A 21,260-nucleotide genomic window follows, 5' to 3' on the forward strand; every position below is an offset into this window, starting at 1 on the left:
GTAACAGGTTAACTGCCTTGCTCAGGGGCAGAACGACTGATTTTTACCTTGTCAGCTCGGGGATTCGATCCAGCAACCTTCAGTTACTGGCCCAACGCTCTAACCACTAGGCTACCTGCCGCCCCTCCAGGGGCCCCAAACCAAGACATGCATATCTCAGGGGCATATCTCAGAGGCTATGTTTGACAGTTATCAGGGCAGATAGCAGTTACAGTACACTGGCTCTGTTAAATAATGACAGCAAATAAAATGATTGTATTTTCTCCTCCTTGTCTCTTCTGCTCCCCTGGTAGTAACTCGCAGTGAAGTAGTGTGTGTTTGAAGGACAAATGTATTGTTCTATTGTCCTGTTCCTCCTTTGTTCTCTCTCAAAAACATGACAACAACAACATCCACCCCCTCTCTCTCTCCTCTCATCCTTTCATCTCCTCCTCCTGCCTATATCTGACCTGTCTTGGCCTGACCCCTCCTGCTGCTCTACTAACTGGCTGTAGGATGGACGATGCTGAGGCCTGTTTTATCCTCAGTAACCGATTCGAGGTGGACCGCTTCGCTGCTGTACGTTGCTCAATCTCCTTTTAATACTTTTAATCTCCACAACGCCACCCTCCTTCTTTTCCTGTCCTCCACTCTTCTTTCCCTCCTTCACAGCTTTCTCTCTCTACCTCTACTATATTTTTATAAAAATGTAAATGATCATCCTAAGAACTATTTCACAGCAATTATTTATCTTCTTATTTTACCCTGGCTCCTATTTTCCTCTCTGCTTTGCCGTTCTTAACAGACTATTTCACACCTGTGACATAATTACGGGAATTTTAGGGAATTTTCCTTTCTGGTGTGACTGTAGGCGGTTAGTTCTGTTGAAAGCTCCGTGCCCTAGTTGAAGAGGCTTATCAGGGGGATTGTACATAGAGGAGATACAATCTGTGACTGTGGTGGAGCTACTTGTGCTGCTAATGATTTGAGTCGCTTTCTTGCTACTCTATCCCATCCTCCCTTCCTCCCTCTCTTTCTCTCTCACTCTCTCTTTTTCTCTACCAGGATCACCAAACCATTTTAAGAGCCTGGGCGGTGAAAGACTTTGCCCCAAACTGCCCCCTGTATGTCCAGATCCTCAAACCTGAGAACAAGTTCCACGTCAAGTTTGCAGGTCAGAGCACTGAGTGTGGGATTTGTTGGGATGGCTGAGCGTGTGTGTGTGCGGTAGTGTGCCTATGGGTCTTTTTATACATAATGGGGCCAATGTGTGACATTGGGATAAATATTTTCAAATGGTTTAAAAAAAATAATAATGTAGTTCCACATGTGTACCTAGAGGAATAAAAGGTAATATATGCAACTTGGCCCATAACTCCATCTATACAACAACGTAGACCTAGGACTATACCTCAAGGACTTTCAGGGACTTTTTCAAGTACTTCATTGTAATTTTCATGGACCTCAATGTTGTACAATTGTATATGTTATATACTTATAGGGCCTAATATAGAGCCTAATCCCCCCAAAAAGCTAGCAAAAAGTATCAATAAAGTAGACCATTACCACTAAAAAATTATGCTTTTTTTCCCGATGCAAATGCATTGATATTCAAATTATTATTACATGATAAAATATGTGATAATAATGTGGACATTGCCTGACTAAATAAATTGGATGCATGCATGGTGACTTTTCTGTAGCGTCTGTGGCCGACGCATGCACACATAATACATCCATGAATAGCGGTAGCATTACAATCTCACCACCGCTTTTTTTATACTGACAAAGTGACCAATAACCAGGTTCCTTTTTTAATGGAAGGATTTGTATGTATAGTCAAGTTGAAGAGAACATTAGATGTTGTCGTCCTAATAATAACTGCACGTGGTTTTACGGCAACAGTAGTCCAACGCAACACCCTTCAATTGAAAAACTGATAAAAAATGAAATCACAGATAATGAATTATAAGGGAGCAGGAGAACTTATAAATGATCTACAATAATTACAAGGACTTTTAAAGCACCAAACTGAGGAAATGTCAGATTTTCAAAAAAACATTGGGAAAAAAAAAACCATCTGGAAACATGAGCTCATTACCTTGATGCTTTCTCTGTTAAATCTAACAAGACCCTGCTGTGAATCAAGCAGACAACAACAGATGATCAACATCAATTCGCTAGGGATATTAGATCCAACATGAATCCAGGCACAACCGTCTTCACCCGCATAAGGAATGAGACACCAAAACACATTTTTTTCCAGCCCAGCCCTTGGGCTGTTGTTGCATCGCATGCGCGATCACAACAGCTGTTCATCACTTGACTCTCATTCAGAAAATTCCTTCCTGGATCAGATGATGATGTGTGAAAATAAAGCAGCGCAACTAATCAGCTGGACACACAAGTATTATTCATAATTACTGAAGAACCACGTTAATGACAGTATCGATTTAGGTTTTAACTATCAAGGTAATACTCTTTCGGTTAGAAATCACATCATTTTGGAGTTTTGTGCCCATGAAAACTGTGTTCACCCCCTGATATAAGGAGACACAAAATGTTATGTAGTTACACTGCATTTCTGAGATTTCTATACAAAAAACTGTCCGACTGCCAGATCCAGGATTCTTACAGGGTTCAAGTTCAATGTTTCACTGATTAATGCTTAATATATAATATAACGATAACTTACACTTCCATAAATGCACGGACAGAAAAGTAATGTTTTATGTCACACGATTACGGACAAATCCGTCAAGACACCAACCATGATAAAGGGTTAAACATAAGTTTTAAATCAACTGGTGAATGTTATTGAGTATAGCTGTGATTCCCCTTATATCTTAATGTAATGACTTGAAAAAAATGGACAGATTATTATCAATGATTTATCAACAGCTGTAACAAGTTGTCAAGTGTAGGAAATCCCCCTAGTTTAGAGAAAGACCCATATGTGTCTTTCTCTGTTCCAGCATACTATGAACTGACAGCCATTTCCCCAGAGTTTCTGGTCTGCTTGATTAAGGGCCTGTCTCATTTTCCACCTGAGCACCTCCTGTGATTTGTGACAGTCTTTGCAGGTGTATTCTATGCATTTCCTATCAGACAAGATAGTATAAAGCAGTATACCCATTCCATTCTCTCCGGCTCTCCCGTGATGGACAGGTTGTGTTGGCAGTGTGTCTGGGAGGAGTAATTTTATTAGCATGGACACTTTGCCTCCTGGGAAACAAAGCCTTTTCCTGTTCAGCAAACCGCCATAAAGCACCCATCAAGCAGCACTTGTTAGGAATAGGAGAGAGAAAGATGAGGAGGCAAAGACTTCACTTTTCCCCTTTTCGTTCTGTATCTCTCTCAATTCAATTCAAAGGGGCTTTATTGGCATGGGAAACATGTTTACATGGCCAAACCAAGTGAAGTAAGCAATAAATAAAAGTGAGAAGAAACAAAAACAACATCAACCAAAAAATATCACAATTTAACAGTAAACATTGCACTCACAAAGGTTTAAAAAATATAAAGGCATTTCAAGTGTTATATTATGTACAATGCTTTACCAATTATAGTATGAGTATTAGGGGAAGATAAATAAACATATAAATATTGGTGGTATTTACAATGTTGTATGTGCGCCACTGGTTGCTCTTTTCTCATGACAACCGGCCACAAATCTTGCTGCCCGGATTGCACATTGTGGTCTCTCTCTCTCTCTCTCTCTCTCTCTCTAGCTCTCTCTCTCTTTCTCTCTCTCTAGCTCTCTCTCTCTCTCTCTCTCTAGCTCTCTCTCTATCTCTCTATCTCTCTCTCTCTCTCTAGCTCTCTCTCTCTCTCTCTAGCTCTCTCACCCTCAATTCAATTCAAAGGGCTTTATTGGCATGGGAAACATATGTTTACATTGCCAAAGCAAGTGAAATAGATAATAAACAAAAGTGAAATAATCAATCAAAAATTAACTGTAAAAATTACACTCACAAGTTTCAAAGGAATATACACATTTCAAATGTCATATCATGGCTATGTACAGTGTTATAATGATGTGCAAATAGTTAAATCACAAAACGGAAAATTAATAAACATAAATATGGGTTGTATTTACAATGATGTTTGTTCTTTCTTGTGGCAACAGGCCACAAATCTTGCTGCCGTCTCTTTTCTGGATTTTGATAATTAGCGGGTATCGGCCTAATTCTGCTCTGCATGCATTATTTGGTGTTTTACGTTGTACACAGAGGATATTGTTTTGCAGAATTCTGCATGCAGAGTCTCAATTTGGTGTTTGTCCCATTTTGTGAATTCTTGGTTGGTGAGCGGACCCCAGACCTCACAACCATAAAGGGCAATGGGTTCTATAACTGATTCAAGTATTTTTTGCCAGATCCTAATTGGTATGTCAAATGTTATGTTCCTTTTGATGGCATAGAATGCCCTTCTTGCCTTGTCTCTCAGATTGTTCACAGCTTTGTGGAAGTTACCTGTGGCTCTGATGTTTAGGCCAAGGTATGTATAGTTTTTTGTGTGCTCTAGGGCAACGGTGTCTAGATGGAATTTGTATTCGTGGTCCTGGCAACTGGGCCTTTTTTGGAACAGCATTATTTTTGTCTTACTGAGATTTACTGTCAGGGCCCAGGTCTGACAGAATCTGTGCAGAAGGTCTAGCTCAGTGGTTCTTAACCTTGTTGGAGGTACTGACCCCCACCAGTTTCATATGCGCATTCACCGAACCCTTCTTAATTGGAAAAATAAAATTCAAACATAGGTATATATTTTACTGGTGCACAAAATGAACCGTGCATCAACATCAGTGTTCAAAGAACAAAACCATTAAAACATGATTTTCACACAAAAACAAAAACATAATAATGAATATTTACTGCAAATCAGTGTGACTTCTGCTGTTGCCTTTCAGAGACCAGTTCAGAAATGCGCGGCTTCACCTTGGCAAGTGCCACTCTCATGTCATTTTCGCAACAAAGTCTGTTCCTTTTCTTCGTTTTTATGTCCAGCATCCTCGAAAAGGATTGCTCGCAAAGATATGTTGTAACAAACGGTATGAAAATCTCCAGAGCTTTCTTAGCAATAACAGGGTACGTTACCATTTGTTGACACCAAAACGTTGAGAGCGTTGTTGTTCTGAAGAGTTGCTGTTGAACCTGGCTCTGCTGAATTTCAATGATTTCATCGAGGTATTCATCATTGACATCTGTTGTCTCAACACTAAACGTGAACGGCTGTCTCACCCATGCTGGATATGACTCTCTTGTAGGGAAGTATCCGTCGAGAGACTTTGCAAGCTCATCTAAGTGCGTGGCAATTGCTTGCTTCAGTTCCGCGGGGAACAGAAATGTCTCCGATTCCAGATACATCTTCGATCTTACTTACACAGTCGTCCAGCAGGGGAAAGTTTGCGAAGTTATCGTTCTCTGTTCGTCGTTTCCATAACGGTAGCTGCTGCTGTGGGCGCTCCTTGGTTGGGGACAGAAGAACCAGATCATCAGCAAACAGTAGACATTTAACTTCAGATTTTAGTAGTGTAAGGCTGGGTGCTGCAGACTGTTCTAGTGCCCTTGCCAATTCATTGATATATATGTTGAAGAGGGTGGGGCTCAAGCTGCTTCCCTGTCTCACCCTCATGCCAAATTGAGTCAGAAGCTTTTTTGAAATCAACAAAGCATGAGAAGACTTTGCCTTTTGTTTTGTTTTGTTTGTTTGTCAATTACGGTGTACAGGGTGAATACGTGGTCTGTCGTACGGTGATTTGGTAAAAAGCCAATTTGACATTTGCTCAGTACATTGTTTTCACTGAGGAAATGTACAAGTCTGCTGTTAATGATAATGCAGAGGATTTTCCCAAGGTTGCTGTTGATGCATATCCCATGGTAGTTATTGGGGTCAAATTTTCCTTTACTTTTGTGAATTGGGGTGATCAGTCCTTGGTTCCAAATAGTGCAGAAGATGCCAAAGCTGAGGATGATGTTAGAGAGTTTAAGAAAACTAATTTAAATTTGTGGTCTGAATATTTTATCATTTCATTTAGGATACCATCAACACCACAGGCCTTTTTGGGTCGGAGGGTTTGTATTTTGTCCTGTAGTTCATTGTAGCGCTCTCTAACTCAGTCTGTCTCTCTCACCAATATCGCACTTCTCTGACTTCATCCTCGGGAACGTCAAACTCAATCCTATTTCCCTGCTTTCATCCAAGCTGTCTCAATTAATGATTCATATTTTATCCCATTACATTAGTCAAGGAAATCCCGTTTCTGTCTACTTAATATGCTTCCTGTAGGCAGGGAGTCATCTATCGGTACTGCCTTACCTTTTTACAGTCTGAATTCCATCTGAATGCATTGGTTTGTTATTAGTTTAGGCTGGGGCATTACCAAGGAGATGGAATAACATGAAGCTGCTTTTTCTCTTCTCCTATGTCTGCCTATCTCCTCTACTGTGCTGCTTCTCTCAGTCACGTACCAGTCCTGGAGGTCTGAGGAGAGCTCTGTGGCGAGGTGATTTCTGATTGGTGCTGTAGGGCAGAATGCTGTATGTTACGGTATCGGCTAGCCAAAATGACCTGGTCTGAGGCAAATGCTGGTGTTTGAGGGGTACTTGAAATGTCTAATTTGCATATCTTTGATGTGATTGGGGAAGGAATGCATGTGCAGTACTGTGGGAATTAAATCAAACATTTTTGTGCAAGGTTTTAATTCCTTTCATCGTGTTTCTTCAGACATTTTCTTTTCAGATAAATAAATTCAGTTGTGAAAAGAAATGTTGAATGTGTTCCAGTCTGGCTCTCTTGGTATTAAGTGGAGGAATGTGTCATAGATAGAAAACCTACTAGTGCTTCTACAGTTAGCTTGCATACGGGATAGTAGCTACATTAAATAGAGCTGAAATGCTTCCTGAATCACAATGAAGACAACATCACAGAGAGGAATGGTTTTGCAACATTTCAATTTATCCCCCCAAAAAATAAATTAATGCATGTGAGTCAATTTAACAGACACAGCCAATCTCTTCATATGAACACAATAAAGCCACTACTTAATACAGTTTCCTTCGGTGCAGCAATGGGCTTTTAGTGGCGTGGACAGGCACGTTGTGACAGGGTGCTGAATTCCCTCGTTAAGTGCCAGTGTGGGTGGCACTAATGAGACGCAGTGGAGACTTGATTTGATCCCCACAAATAGCTTAACAACTGCCTAATGTCTATTATATTAGATCATATACACTGAGTGTATAAAACATTAGGAACACCTTCCTAATATTGAGCCTTTTGGCCTCAGAACAGCCTCAATTCATTGGGGCATGGACTCAGTCCATGGTGATGCTGGCCCATGTTGACTCCAATGCTTCCCAGAGTTGTGTCAAGTTGGCTGTGCAAACTTGATACACATGGGAAACTGTTGAGTGTGAAAAAATCCAGCAGCATTGCTGTTTTTGACTCAAACCGGTGTGCATGGCGCCTCCTACCATAACCTGTTCAAAGGCACTCAAATCTTTTGTCTTGCCCATTCACCCTCTGAATGGCCCACATACACAATACATGTCTCAATTGTCTCAAGGCTTAAAAATCCTTCTTTAACCTGTCTCCTCCCCTTCATCTTCACTGATTGAAGTGGATTTAACAAGTGACATCAATAAGGGATCATAGCTTTCACCTGGATTCACCTGGCCAGTCGATGTCATGGAAAGAGCAGGTGTTCCTAATGTTTTTTTTACACTCAGTGTATGTTGGGAGGCTGAGAGGCAGAGAGAGCAGACTGCCACTCAAGTTCTCTCTCTGTGTGGGAAGGATCAGAGGGGGTTTATATGAATCAGAATTGGCTTGTGGGTTGACTGGGTTGCATGGTGTTAATTGATTTTTCCTGGCCAAATGTTGAACAACAATGACCTGGTGTGTTTCTGGTGGGCTGAGCTATATTAGCCTGGTCACTTACACATACCATCACACAATAACTGCATGCTGATTTAATTAGGGTTGCTGTTTGGGCAGACCTGCAGTAATTACTATCTGCTGCCAGCGTGGGAGTTCACCTCGCACAGAGACACACACAGAGACACACACATACATGTTTAGCACACACAGAGACACACACACGTCCTTCACACACACACACACACACACACACACTGACCAACTCTCCATACCAAATGTATTTAAGATTGTCTGTGCTTAAACTGGAACATAGTGGATGCACAGTAACATGCTATACATGACTTTGGCTCTGCGCTTCACAGCTCTGTATGGGTTTTGACTGACAGCTGTTCTGAACTTGAGCATCTGTAAATTACGATGAATCTATGTATTTTGAAAGATGAGACGTTGAGGATTATAATAAATACCACTTTGATGTCATCGAAGCAAGCCAAAGACTCGTGAGTCCAAATGTGCACTTCACATTTCCATATCATAAAACTGATGTCATATACAGTGTCAATGTTTCTGATCACTATGTTTGATGTGCAGTTACAATATGAGATGGTGTTCTACCCTGGGTTGTCCTGAACAGAATGAACCTGTTGTATTATGAAGAACATTTTCCGCATCTGAATGAACTCATGACTCCATTCTATGCACACAGCACGACCTGCTTTTCTGAATTGCATTGTGAAAGCCTAACACTGTAAGATTGTATTTTATAATTTAGCTAGTCATGTTGGCAATAGAACAAGCTTTCAAATGATGCCCACCTGACCCAGATTGCGATTTATAATGGGCCGTTTTTGGTTGCGTAAACAACAACAGTAATTGTGTAAAGGCAGGGATGCAGAGCTGTGTTCCAACGTGCTCTATTTCCTCAACGGCACTGCTAGGAGAGCTAAAAAAACACCTTATAGTTGAAGACTCTTTGAGTGCATTGAAATGACTTAGGAACTGTGCCCACACTGGAGAGGTGTGTGGCCACTTGAAGACATCAGCTAATCCTCTCACTCAAACCCTTGTCATATTTTTGTGTTATGTTGCACCTACCCCACATTTTCCAGAAATATTCTTATCATGTTACTGAATGTATCCAGAGTATTTTTCATTTCTATCATGGTATGCATATGCTTTCCATATTTTATTCTGTAAGAAACATTTGAATTTAGCCCTATCCATATAGGTCAATTCCCACGAGTTTAAGGGATTTTAATAATGATGATGAAAATAATAATATATAGTATTTATATAGTGATTTTCAGGGACCCAAAGTCACTTTACATACATTAGGTAGGTAGTGGTATACTACAGTCCGCAAAAACAATACAGTTATTGCTATAATATAAACCAACATTTTTTTCTTACTACAGTATTTATACTATAGTAAACTGAAAATATTACAGTATACTACAGTCATATCTGCAAAACTATAGTAAATACTAGTGTTCACTGTAATATTTACTATAGTGAATACCACAGTAAAGTCTGCAAAAACACTACAGTGAATACAATTTTGTTTTTAATTTGGGTACATATTATGATCCAAACATTCTTTCTATCCCACTATGCATGTCATTTCTACAAATATTATCATCATCAACAACATTTTCCTCTCTGTTGGTGAGTAATGGAAGTAAAGCTGCTAGACAGAAACGATCTGTGTCTCATTGCTTTTAAGTGGTTACTAGCTACTAACCTACTCCTGAGGCACGAGAGGCTGGATAATTCTAGCTACCAAAGTTTCTGTCGACTATCAATATGCAAAGCACATCTGGGCATTTAAGGCCAAGATCTCATTTGTACCAAACACTGAACCCCTAATAATATCTGTCCACTGATTACAGCATATAATGTAATAAAGAATTACACAGCAGGGAAAATGACTGCTCCCTGAGACTCATTTCATTGGTCATAACTCTATATTGTTTTTTCGTCACAATGAGATGAGAGACAAGGTAGCAGAAAAACAAGAGAAACAGACAAGGCAGGAGCAGTGAAGGTGGAGTGATGGGTGTTATCTATGTTTGTTCAGGTTGGTTCCGTTTTCTCCCTCCTTCCCAGGCATTTGCTAAGTGTGTGAGAGTGTGAAAGGTTCTTTAATAAGATACTGCACTGCAGGGGTGTTGCCAGGTCCCCTTAACCCCAAAATAAGATATAGAGCAAAGAAATACAAAAACAACTCGGAATATAAACTGAAAAGGTAAAAAATAACCCAGAACATAAACTGAAAGGGTAAAAACAACCCAGAATGTAAACTGAAGGGGTAAAAACAACCCAGAATGTAATCTGAAGGGGTAAAAACAACCCAGAATGTAAACTGAAGGGGTAAAAACAACCCAGAATATAATCTGAAGGGGTAAAAACAACCCAGAATGTAAACTGAAGGGGTAAAAACAACCCAGAATGTAAACTGAAGGGGTAAAAACAACCCATAATGTAAACTGAAGGGGTAAAAACAACCCAGAATGTAAACTGAAGGGGTAAAAACAACCCATAATGTAAACTGAAGTGGTAAAAACAACCCAGAATGTAAACTGAAGGGGTAAAAACAACCCAGAATGTAAACTGAAGGGGTAAAAACAACCCAGAATATAATCTGAAGGGGTAAAAACAACCCAGAATGTAAACTGAAGGGGTAAAAACAACCCAGAATGTAAACTGAAGGGGTAAAAACAACCCAGAATATAAACTGAAGGGATAAAAAGAGACAATGCCTTAAGGAGGAGAGGGGAAAATAATCTGACATGACAGGAGTTGACTGTCTATTTGACGAATGTATATTTATTTATCTCTAATTGCATCCTGTTGTGTTGTCAAGTAAGTGCCATTGAGTTAATAATAGATGAAATCACAGTGTAAATTCACCTGATGCAGCCTACTTGATGGAGGGAGGGAAGGAGGGAGCATCTGGGTAAATTATATTGAGATTAATGAAGATGTTTTAATTCCATCAGATTTAATTAGTGTTCTGCATAAACCACAGCGTTTACACTTAGCTAACAGGCCTCTGACTAATGTGGCTTTAGAGACTGACAAAAATCCATACACACACATTCTAGATGCCACACACACAGGCACATATGCACACACACACACACACACACACACACACCACACAACACACACACACACATATGCACATGGATGCACACACCTATATTCTTACAGGCACACACACAGACAAATGATCAGACAGACAAAGAAATGCACTCACTCTTGCACACAGGTACAGCAGAGGAGACAGAGCATGTTTGACCCACTACCTATCTGTGAATACACATCCACTAGACCACCTTTACTCCACACACAGAGATGCATATAAAGCTCTCCCTCGCCCTCCATTTGGCAAATCTGATCATAATTCTATCCTCCTGATTCCTGCTTACAAGCAAAAACTAAAGCAGGAAGTACCAGTGACTCGCTCAATACGGAAGTGGTCAGATGATGCGGATGATATGCTACAGGACAGTTTTGCTAGCACAGACAAGAATATGTTCCGGTATTCATCCAATGACATTGAGGAGTATACCACCTCAGTCATCAGGTTCATCAATAAATGCACTGACGACGTCATCCCCACATTGACCATACGTACATTTCCCAACCAGAAGCCATGGATTACAGGCAACATCCGCATCGAGCTAAAGGCTAGAGCTGCCGCTTTCAAGGAGTGAGACACTAATCTGGACGCTTATAAGAAATCCCGCTATGCCTTCAGACAAACCAATAAACAAGCAAAGCGTCAATACAGGATTAAGATTGAATCGTACTACACCGGCTTTGATGCTCGTCGGATGTGATAGGGCTTGAAAACTATTACAGACTACAAAGGGAAACCGAGACACAAGCTGCCCAGTGACGTGAGCCATCCAGACGAACTAAATACCTTTTATGCTCGCTTTGAGGCAAGCAACACTGAAGCATGCACGAGAGCACCAGCTGTTCTGGACGACTGTGTGATAACGCTCTCGTAGCCGATGTGAGCAAGATCTTAAACAGGTCAACATTCGCAAAGCCGCAGGGCCAGACGGATTACCAGGACAAAGCCATATCTCAGACTGGCCAATAAAACGAAAAGATTAAGATGGGCAAAATGACACAGACGCTGGACAGAGATATGGCTTTTTCTTTGCAACTCTGCCTAGAAGGCCAGCATCCCGGAGTCGCCTCTTCACTATTGACGTTGAGACTGGTGTTTTGCGGGTACTATTTAATGAAGCTGCCAGTTGAGGACTTGTGAGGCATCTGTTTCTCAAACTAGACACTCTAATGGACTTGTCCTCTTGCTCAGTTGTGCACTGGGTCCTCACACTCCTCTTTATATTCTGGTTAGTGCCAGTTTGCACTGTTCTGTGAAGGGAGTAGTACACAGCGTTGTACGAGATCTTCAGTTTCTTGGCAATTTCTCGCATGGAATAGCCTTCATTTCTCAGAACAAGAATAGACTGATGAGTTTCAGAAGAAAGTTATTTGTTTCTGGCCATTTTGAGCCTGTAATCGAACCCACAAATGCTGATGCTCCAGATACTCAACTAGGCTAAAGAAGGCCAGTTTTATTGCTTCTTTAATAAAAACAACAGTTTTCAGCTGTGCTAACATAATTGCAAAAGGGTTTTCTAATGATCAATTAGCCTTTTAAAATGATAAACTTGGAGTAGCTAACACAACGTGTCATTGGAACACAGGAGTGATGGTTGCTGATAATGGGCCTCTGTACACCCATGTAGATATTCCATTGAAAATCAGCCGTTTCCAGCTACAATAGCCATTTACAACATTAATGTCTACAGTGTATTTCTGATCAATTGATGCTATTTTAATGGACAAAAAATTGACTTTTCTTTCAAAAACAAGACATTTCTAAGTGACCCCAAACTTTTGAACGGTAATGTAGACTTGGTACCGGTACACCCTGTGTATAACCTCGTTGTTGTTGTTTTATTGTGTTACTTTTTGTTATTATTTACTTTCATTTATTTGGTAAATATTTTCTTAACTCTTTGTTGAACTGCTCTTTTGGTTAAGGGCTTGTAAGTAAGCATTTCACGGTAAGGTCTACACTTGTTGTGTTCGGTGCATGTGAGAAATAAAGTTGAATTTGATTTGATTACAGTATACTGAGTGTTACTGGTTTGTCTCCCCTGCTGCCTTTGTCTGCAGATCATGTGGTGTGTGAAGAGGAGTTTAAGTATGCCATGCTGGCCCTGAACTGTGTGTGTCCTGCTACCTCCACCCTCATCACCCTGTTGATCCACTCCTCTAGAGGACAGTGAGTACACACACACACACACACACACACACACACACACACACACACACACACACACACACACACACACACACACACACACTCTCTTTTTCCAGTGGCCGTGGGTGGTACCAGACAGGGGCAGTGAAGTATGTCCTTTGGCCTAACAGATGCTGTGTACATTGAGCTGTACAGAGCAGGTTAATCATGGTAGATAGACTACTGACCTAAAGTAAACCCAGACCAGTCATGATCCTCTTAAACCCAGACCAGTCATGATCCTCTTAAACCCAGACCAGTCATGATCCTCTTAAACCCAGACCAGTCATGATCCTCTTAAACCCAGACCAGTCATGATCCTCTTAAACCCAGACCAGTCATGATCCTCTTAAACCCAGACCAGTCATGATCCTCTTAAACCCAGACCAGTCATGATCCTCTACTTTCAGAACAGCACCCCCAGAGGCCTTCAGGCAACGTGCAGGAGCCTTCCAGCCCCTCAACAGGTCAGTGTGTGTCACTGTCCTCCTAAACCACCGACAACTCCCTCCCCCTCCTTCCGTATCCCTGATGTACGGTGACATTAACTCGGCCAGGCATGCTGTCCCCATGAAACTGTCCATCTATTATTTACAAACGACAGTTGTTTCTGTAATTGCAGTCCTTCTCATATCCCCGCCACCCACAGCCACACTCTCCTCCCCGCACCCTTCCTTTCTCACCTCCTGTTTCTCAACTCATCCTTTCTAAAGGCTGACAAAGTGAACACAGCCCATGTGTGAAACTCTCTCAATGTGTAGCGTTCAGCAGCGTCTATCTTGGCAGCTGTATTGCTCTGATAGTGTCTGTGTCCCTGTGTGTGTCTCAGTGCTGATTGAGTTATTGATTGGTTTCTGACACAGTTGTAAAGTGTTAACACTGCAGCCTTGAGGGGAAGTGTCTTTGATGTGGGGTTGATGCTGAAAGGGAAGCTGCGTGCAACACTGTTTAAAAGGTCAACTCTGTCCCCTAATGACCAATCCATTCCCTGATCGTGTCTCAGGGAGGGCGGGCCATGCTCAGCTGACCAGTGGCAGCGCACCTACCGCCGCTGCTCGGCCAATGAGGTGCATCACATTTGTCTGGAGGAGAGCAAGTTTTTTGGGGAGTACCAGGGGAAGAGTTTCACCTTTGCCTCCTTCCACGCACACAAGAAGTGAGTCAATAAGCAGACATACACAAAGTTTACATTTGACATTTTAGTCATTTAGCTGACACTCTTAACTACACACACCCACACACCACACACATTTGACATTTTAGTCATTTAGCTGACACTCTTAACCACACACACCCACACACCGACACACCACACACATTTGACATTTTAGTCATTTAGCTGACACTCTTAACTACACACACCCACACACCACACACATTTGACATTTTAGCCATTTAGCTGACACTCTTAACTACACACACCCACACACCACACACCACACACATTTGACATTTTAGTCATTTAACAGACGCTATTAACCACAAACACACACACTTCCTGTATCTGATCCTCTCCTCCTCGGCCAGGTATGGTGTGTGTCTGATCGGAGTACGGAGGCTGGAAAATGCCAACATCCTGCTGAACCCAGGTCCCGGCCACATCATGAGCGGCTCAGACACCTGCTTCTACATCAACATTTCCAAGGAGGAGAATTCAGCTTTCGTCAGGGGCCACAGAGAGCCCACGCGGGGGGGCCCCAAGGGCAGTGATAGGGGGGTGGGGCCCCAGACCATCTACCATGGACTCACCAGACTGCCTGTCCACAGCATCATCGCCAGCATGGGTCAGTCAGTCTCACTGACTCACTGTGACACAGTTACACTCAGATCCTCTGTCCAAGTGCACTTAGCATAATGTTTCTTATTATACAATTCTGACTTTCCTGATCCATGTACATGGTACAGATTAAGACATGTTTTACATGTTGATCCACAATAGGCAGATTTATGAAGCCTAACAGTTGTATGAAGAATAAAACAGTATCTGATTGTAAGTCTCTGGTGATAAGAGCATCTGCCAACTGAGTGAAATGTATCTGGCATGTAGGTTTCCTTTTGTTTTAGAGACGTTTTACAACCACACCCCCTGGTGGAGAACTCTGGGACTTCTGGTTCTCAAAGTTTGAAAGTGAAAATGTGCCCCAGACCAATCACAGACACGGATGCAAACATAGCACACAGGGCAAGCACAGATCCACAATCAGTACTATTTGGCTTTGTGAGAGAACAATGGTACTCCCAGTCACAGCACATTGGTACTCTCACAAAGCCAAATAGTACTGATTCGGGATCTGTGCTTACCATGTGTGCTATGTTTGCATCTGTATCTGTGTTTGTTCTAGGGCACATTTTCCCTTTAGCCTGTGCTTGTGGACAGGACAATGCTATAACTGTTTTCTACTAAGGGTGTGTACTAGTCATAGAATGTATGTGTGATTGTATGTGTCCTCTGTCCCCCGTAGGCACGGTGGCCATTGACCTGCAGGACTCCAGTGACAGCAGCCCAGAGGGCCAGGGCCCGGGGGGCATGACCATGGGCAGTGGGGGAGGTGGAGATGGCAGGGCCAGCCGGACAGAGGGGGGGCTGGGGGGCGCTAACACCCTGGCCCTCCCAGCCACAGCAGACTCTGCCCAGGAGAGACGTCACAGCATCGCCCCTGTCCTGGAGCTGGTGGACGGGGTCAACTCAGCAACCTTCGACCCGCTGGGGGACCAATCAGAGGACGAGGGCGGGGACGAGGGGAAGGATGAGGGGGACGGAGACGAGAATGGCCAGTGGTGGGGTGGACGCTGCGAGTAAGTGTTTAGGAGTTGCCTGAGGTCTAATGTGTGTTTGAATTAGTTTGTTTGAGTCCTGCCATGTTGTGTCCTCAGACCCAGGTGTAAATGTGTTTGTGTGTTTCTGTCTGTCTTTGTGTATGTGTGTGTGTGCACGCGCGTGCGTGCTTGTGTGCGTGTCAGGTGGGTGAAGGGGTACCCGCTGAACTCTCCGTACATTGGCAGTTCCCCTGCCTTGTGTCACCTGCTGCAGGAAAAAATGCCCTTCTGCTGCCTGCGCCTGGACAAGGTGGGAATCAGACTACTTCTGCCTTACTTCCCCTCAACTAGAACCATCCTACCTCCCTACCTGACCCCTCTTCGATGATGATGATGACCTTCATGTAATCCAATGTATTTCCTGTGTCGTTCCCGTGTCATCTCCCTCCTACAGGCCTGCCACCACATCCCGTTCGAGGACGCTCGGTCCTACGGCTTTAAGAACAAGCTGATCATCGTGTCGGCGGAGAGTGCAGGAAACGGCCTGTACAACTTTATCGCGCCCCTGAGGGCTTACTACCGCCCCAAGAAAGAGCTCAACCCCATCGTGCTGCTACTGGAGAACATGTGAGCGGAAACAGACACATTGCAGGAAACTATAGAATTACATAGATATGGAACATTGTAAATCTCTATGGTGTAACCACACTGCAGGAAACTATAGAATTACATAGATATAGAACACTGTACATCTCTATGGTGTAACCACACTGCAGGAAACTATAGAATTACATAGATATAGAACACTGTACATCTCTATGGTGTAACCACACTGTGGGTGGAGCATAGAGAGACTTGTCCTTTAGAGGCCCTCTTTAAACACACTGTCAGGGAAGAAGGGATGGTCTCATTTTAAGAGTTCCATTAACATAATTTACTGTATGAAAATGTCTGTGTTTTAAGAGTTTATGGGCACTCTGCAGTGCACTGTGCACATAATATGAAATATTACTGTGGTTTCTCCTGGTGCAAAACCCCAATATGGGCATATTAAAGTGGAATCCAATAAAAGGCCAATAAAAAGCTGAGTCATGTCCGTGTAGCGCTTTGCTATCCCACTGTTCTCTGCACACAGCAGCCAGGACTTTATATTTCAAATCAAAATCAAAAATCAAATCACATTTTATTTGTCACAGGTGAAATGCTTACTTACAAGCCCTTAGCCAATGCAGTTCAAGAAATAGAGTTAAGAAAATATTTACTAAATAAACTGAAGTAAAACATTTAATAAAAAATAACACAATAAAATAACAATAACAAGGCTATATACAGGGGGTACCGGTACTGAGTCAATGTGTGGGGGTACAGGTTAGTCGAGGTCATTTGTACATGTACGTAGGGGTGTAGTGACTATACATAGATAATAGAATCTATGACTTGGGTGACTGGAGTCTTTGACAATTTTTTGGGCCTTCCTCTGACACCACCTAGTATATAGGTCCTGGATGGCAGGAAGCTCGGCCCCATTGATGTACTGGGCTGTACGCACTACCCTCTGTAGCGCCTTACGATCAGATGCCGAGCAGTTGCCATAACAGGCGGTGATGCAACCAGTCAGGATGCTTTCGATGGTGCAGCTATAGAACCTTTTGAGGATATGCCAAGTCTTTTCAGTCTCCTGATGGGGAAAAGGTGTTGTTGTGCCATCTTCACGATTGTCTTGGTGTGTTTGGACCATGATAGTTTGTTGGTGATGTGGACACCAAGGAACTTGAAACTCTCGACCCGCTCCACTACAGCCCCGTCGATGTGAATGGGGGCGTGTTTGGCCCTCCTTTTCCTGTAGTCCACTGTAGTCAGCTCATTTGTCTTGCTCACATTGAGGTAGAGGTTGTTGTCCTGTCACCACACTGCCAGGTTTCTGACCTCCTCCCTATTGGCTGTCTCATCATTGTCGGCAACTGCTCAGCCTCTGACCGCAAGGCACTACAGAGGGTAGTGCGTACAGCCCGTTACATCAATGGGGCCAAGCTTCCTGCCATCCAGGACCTCTATACCAGGCGGTGTCAGAGGAAGGCCCTAAAAATTGCCAAAGACTCCAGCCACCCAAGTCATAGACTGTTCTCTCTGCTACAGCACGGCAAGCGCTACCGGAGCGCCAAGTTTAGGTCCAAAAGGCTACTTAACAGCAGCTTCTACCCCCAAACCATATGACTGCTGAACAATTCATGAAATGGCCACCCGGACTATTTCCATTGACACCCTCCTCCCACCTCCCTTTGTTTTTACGCTGCTGCTACTCTCAATTTATTATCTATACACAGTCACTTTACCTCTACCTACATGTACTAATTATCTCAATTACCTTGACTAACCTGTGTCCCCACACATTGACTCTGTACCAGTACCCCCTGTAAACAGCCTTGTTACTGTTATTTTATTGTTGCTCTTTTATTCTTTTTTACTTCAGTTTATTTAGTAAATACTTTCTAACACTTATTTTTCTTCAAACTGCATTGTTGGTTAAGGGCTTGTAAGTCAGCATTTGACTGTAAGGTCCAGCCACCAAAGTCATAGACTGTTCTCTCTGCTACCGCACAGCAAGCGGTACCGGAACGCCAAGTCTAGGTCCAAGTCTAGGTCCCTGTTGTATTCGGCGAATGTGACAAACAACATTTGATTTGATTTGATTGGGGGTTCTCTAGTAGCCTGGTACCCAGATCTGTTTGTGCTGTCTTGCCAACTCCAATGGTGATTGACGCATGACAACAATAAGAGATAATGAGAGTTACAGGAGTTGGCAAGACAACACAAACAGATCTGGGACTTATGCTATTTCTCTATCTCTACCACTGCAGGGAGCCTGTTTATTTGTTGTGGTAGGTAGACGTTTGTGCTGTATGGGTCTCCTGGTAATCCATTTGTGTTGTGATTGATTCAGACCCGAGCCAGACTTCCTGGAGGCTATCTGCTGGTTCCCCATGGTGTTCTACACAGTGGGCTCCATTGACAAGTAAGATAATCCTCCTCAGTACCCTGGTGCCATCATCTGCTTTTCATTCCTACTCTACTTCTTTTCCTCTACTGCTAATTCATACTGTAGCAGCTACACCCCCCGAAGCTGTATATGGATTGACTGTGTTCTGTACTGTATATCATATCAGTTTGTCATTCCTGCTGTCTGCTCACTGCTATTTCTCTGTATATGGACAGTGTCAGTTCTGTTCCAATCTTTCTGTCTCAAGACATTGTAAATTCTATAATCCCAAGCCCCTTTCTCTTTCCCTCTCCCTCTCTCTTTCCCCCTTCCCCTCCCTCTCTCTTTCTCCCTCCCTCTCTCTTTCTCCTTCTAGCCTGGACAGTCTGCTGCGTTGTGGGGTGACGTTTGCTGACACCATGGTGGTGGTTGACAAGGAGAGCTCCATGATCGCTGAGGAGGACTACATGGCCGACGCCAAGACCATAGTCAACGTCCAGACCCTCTTTAGGTGGGCTGCTCAGCCATACACAACCATTATACATCCATCACACCATACCATCCTGCAGAATCCAACAGTTGTTTGTGTGCATTCATAGATATCTGCATTCACCAAGCATTCTATGTCTAAGAATTTGATTGTGTCTCTTTCCTCTGTCCTCCCAGACTGTTCCCAGCCCTCAGTATCATCACTGAGCTCACCCACCCAGCCAACATGCGCTTCATGCAGTTCAAAGTCAAAGACCACTACTCCCTGGCTCTCTCCAAGCTGGAGAAGGTAACATTGTATTATGGTACTCTCTGTGGTGAGTCGGACCATCCTAGTCAGATCATCTAATGATGGGTCATGTGGGAATGTCAAAAGGAAGTGGTACTCCATTACTGTAATGCTTTTCCATTTCCCTGTCTCTCTCTCTTCCTGTCTCTCTCTCTCTCTCTTCTTGTCTCTCTCTCCCTGTCTCTCTCTCTCTTCCTGTCTCTCTCTTCCTGTCTCTCTCTTCCTATCTCTCTCTCTCTCCTTGTCTCTCTCTCTCCCCCTGTCTCTCTCTCTTCCTGTCTCTCTCTCTCCCTGTCTCTCTCTCCCTATCTCTGTCTCTCCCTGTCTCTCTCTCTCCCCCTGCCTCTGTCTCTTCCTGTCTCTCTCTCCCTGTCTCGCTCTCTCTCTTCCTGTCTCTCTCTCTCTTCCTGTCTCTCTCTCTTCCTGTCTCTCTTCCTGTCTCTCTCTCCTTGTCTCTCTCTCCTTGTCTCTCTCGCTCTTCCTGTCTCTCTCTTCCTGTTTCTCTCTTCCTGTCTCTCTCTCCTTGTCTCTCTCTCTCTCTCCCTGTCTCTCTCTCTCTTCCTGTCTCTCTCTCCCTGTCTCGCTCTCTCTCTCTTCCTGTCTCTCTCTTCCTGTCTCTCTCTCCTTGTCTCTCTCTCTCTCCTTGTCTCTCTCTCTCTCCCTGTCTCTGTCTCTCCCTGTCAATTCAATTCAATTTCAATTTAAGGGCTTTATTGGCATGGGAAACATATGTTAACATTGCCAAAGCAAGTGAAGTACATAATAAACAAAAGCTAAATAAACAATACAAATGTACAGTAAACATTACACTCACAGAAGTTCCAAAAGAATAAACACATTTCAAATAATAAGTAATATTATGTCTATATACAGTGTTGTAATGATGTGCAAATAGTTAAAGTACAAAATGGAAAATAAATGAACATAAATATGGGTTGTATTTACAATGGTGTTTGGTCTTCACTAGTTACCCTTTTCTTGTGGCAACAGGTCACACATCTTGCTGCTGTGATGGTACACTGTGGTATTTCACCCAGTAGATATGGGAGTTAATCAAAATTGGGTTTATTTTCTAATTCTTTGTGGATCTGTGTAATCTGAGGAAAATATGTGTCTCTACTATGGTCATACGTTTGGCAGGAGGTTAGGAAGTGCAGCTCAGTTTCCACCTCATTTTGTGTGCGTGTGCACATAGCCTGTCTTCTCTTGAGAGCCAGGTCTGCCTACAGCGGCCTTTCTCAATATTAAGGCTATGCTCACTGAGTCTGTATATAGTAAAAGATTTCCTTAAGTTTGGGTCAGTCAGAGTGGTCAGGTATTCTGCCACTGTGTACTCTCTGTTTAGGGCCAAATAGCATTCTAGTTTGCTCTGTTTGTTTTTTGTTAATTCTTTCCAATGTGTCAAGTTATTATCTTTTTGTTTTCTCATGATTTGGTTGGGTCTAAATGTGTTGCTGTCCTGGGGCTCTGTCGGGTCTATTTGTGTTTGTGAACAGAGCCCCAGGACCAGTTTGCTTAGGGGACTCTTCTCCAGGTTCATCACTCTGTAGGTGATGGCT

At 42.9% G+C, this 21,260-nt stretch overlaps 1 protein-coding gene across 3 annotated transcripts in view; it reads left to right on the top strand.

Annotated features, from left to right (window-relative positions):
* LOC106606837 (potassium channel subfamily T member 2) overlaps positions 1-21,260 on the top strand; it is a 71,233-nt gene that overhangs the window by 45,387 nt on the left and 4,586 nt on the right. For all 3 annotated transcript variants that reach the window (XM_045720095.1, XM_045720096.1, XM_045720097.1), the window contains 12 exons: positions 495-558; positions 1,045-1,153; positions 13,063-13,171; positions 13,600-13,656; positions 14,193-14,345; positions 14,717-14,973; positions 15,652-15,985; positions 16,151-16,256; positions 16,401-16,573; positions 18,888-18,959; positions 19,300-19,434; positions 19,590-19,701. In XM_045720095.1, the coding sequence (XP_045576051.1) occupies positions 495-558; positions 1,045-1,153; positions 13,063-13,171; positions 13,600-13,656; positions 14,193-14,345; positions 14,717-14,973; positions 15,652-15,985; positions 16,151-16,256; positions 16,401-16,573; positions 18,888-18,959; positions 19,300-19,434; positions 19,590-19,701 (1,681 nt within the window). The remainder of the gene's footprint in view (positions 1-494; positions 559-1,044; positions 1,154-13,062; positions 13,172-13,599; positions 13,657-14,192; positions 14,346-14,716; positions 14,974-15,651; positions 15,986-16,150; positions 16,257-16,400; positions 16,574-18,887; positions 18,960-19,299; positions 19,435-19,589; positions 19,702-21,260) is intronic.

Source organism: Salmo salar, chromosome ssa06 (genome assembly GCF_905237065.1).
Source record: "Salmo salar chromosome ssa06, Ssal_v3.1, whole genome shotgun sequence".
Classification (NCBI taxonomy): domain Eukaryota; kingdom Metazoa; phylum Chordata; class Actinopteri; order Salmoniformes; family Salmonidae; genus Salmo; species Salmo salar.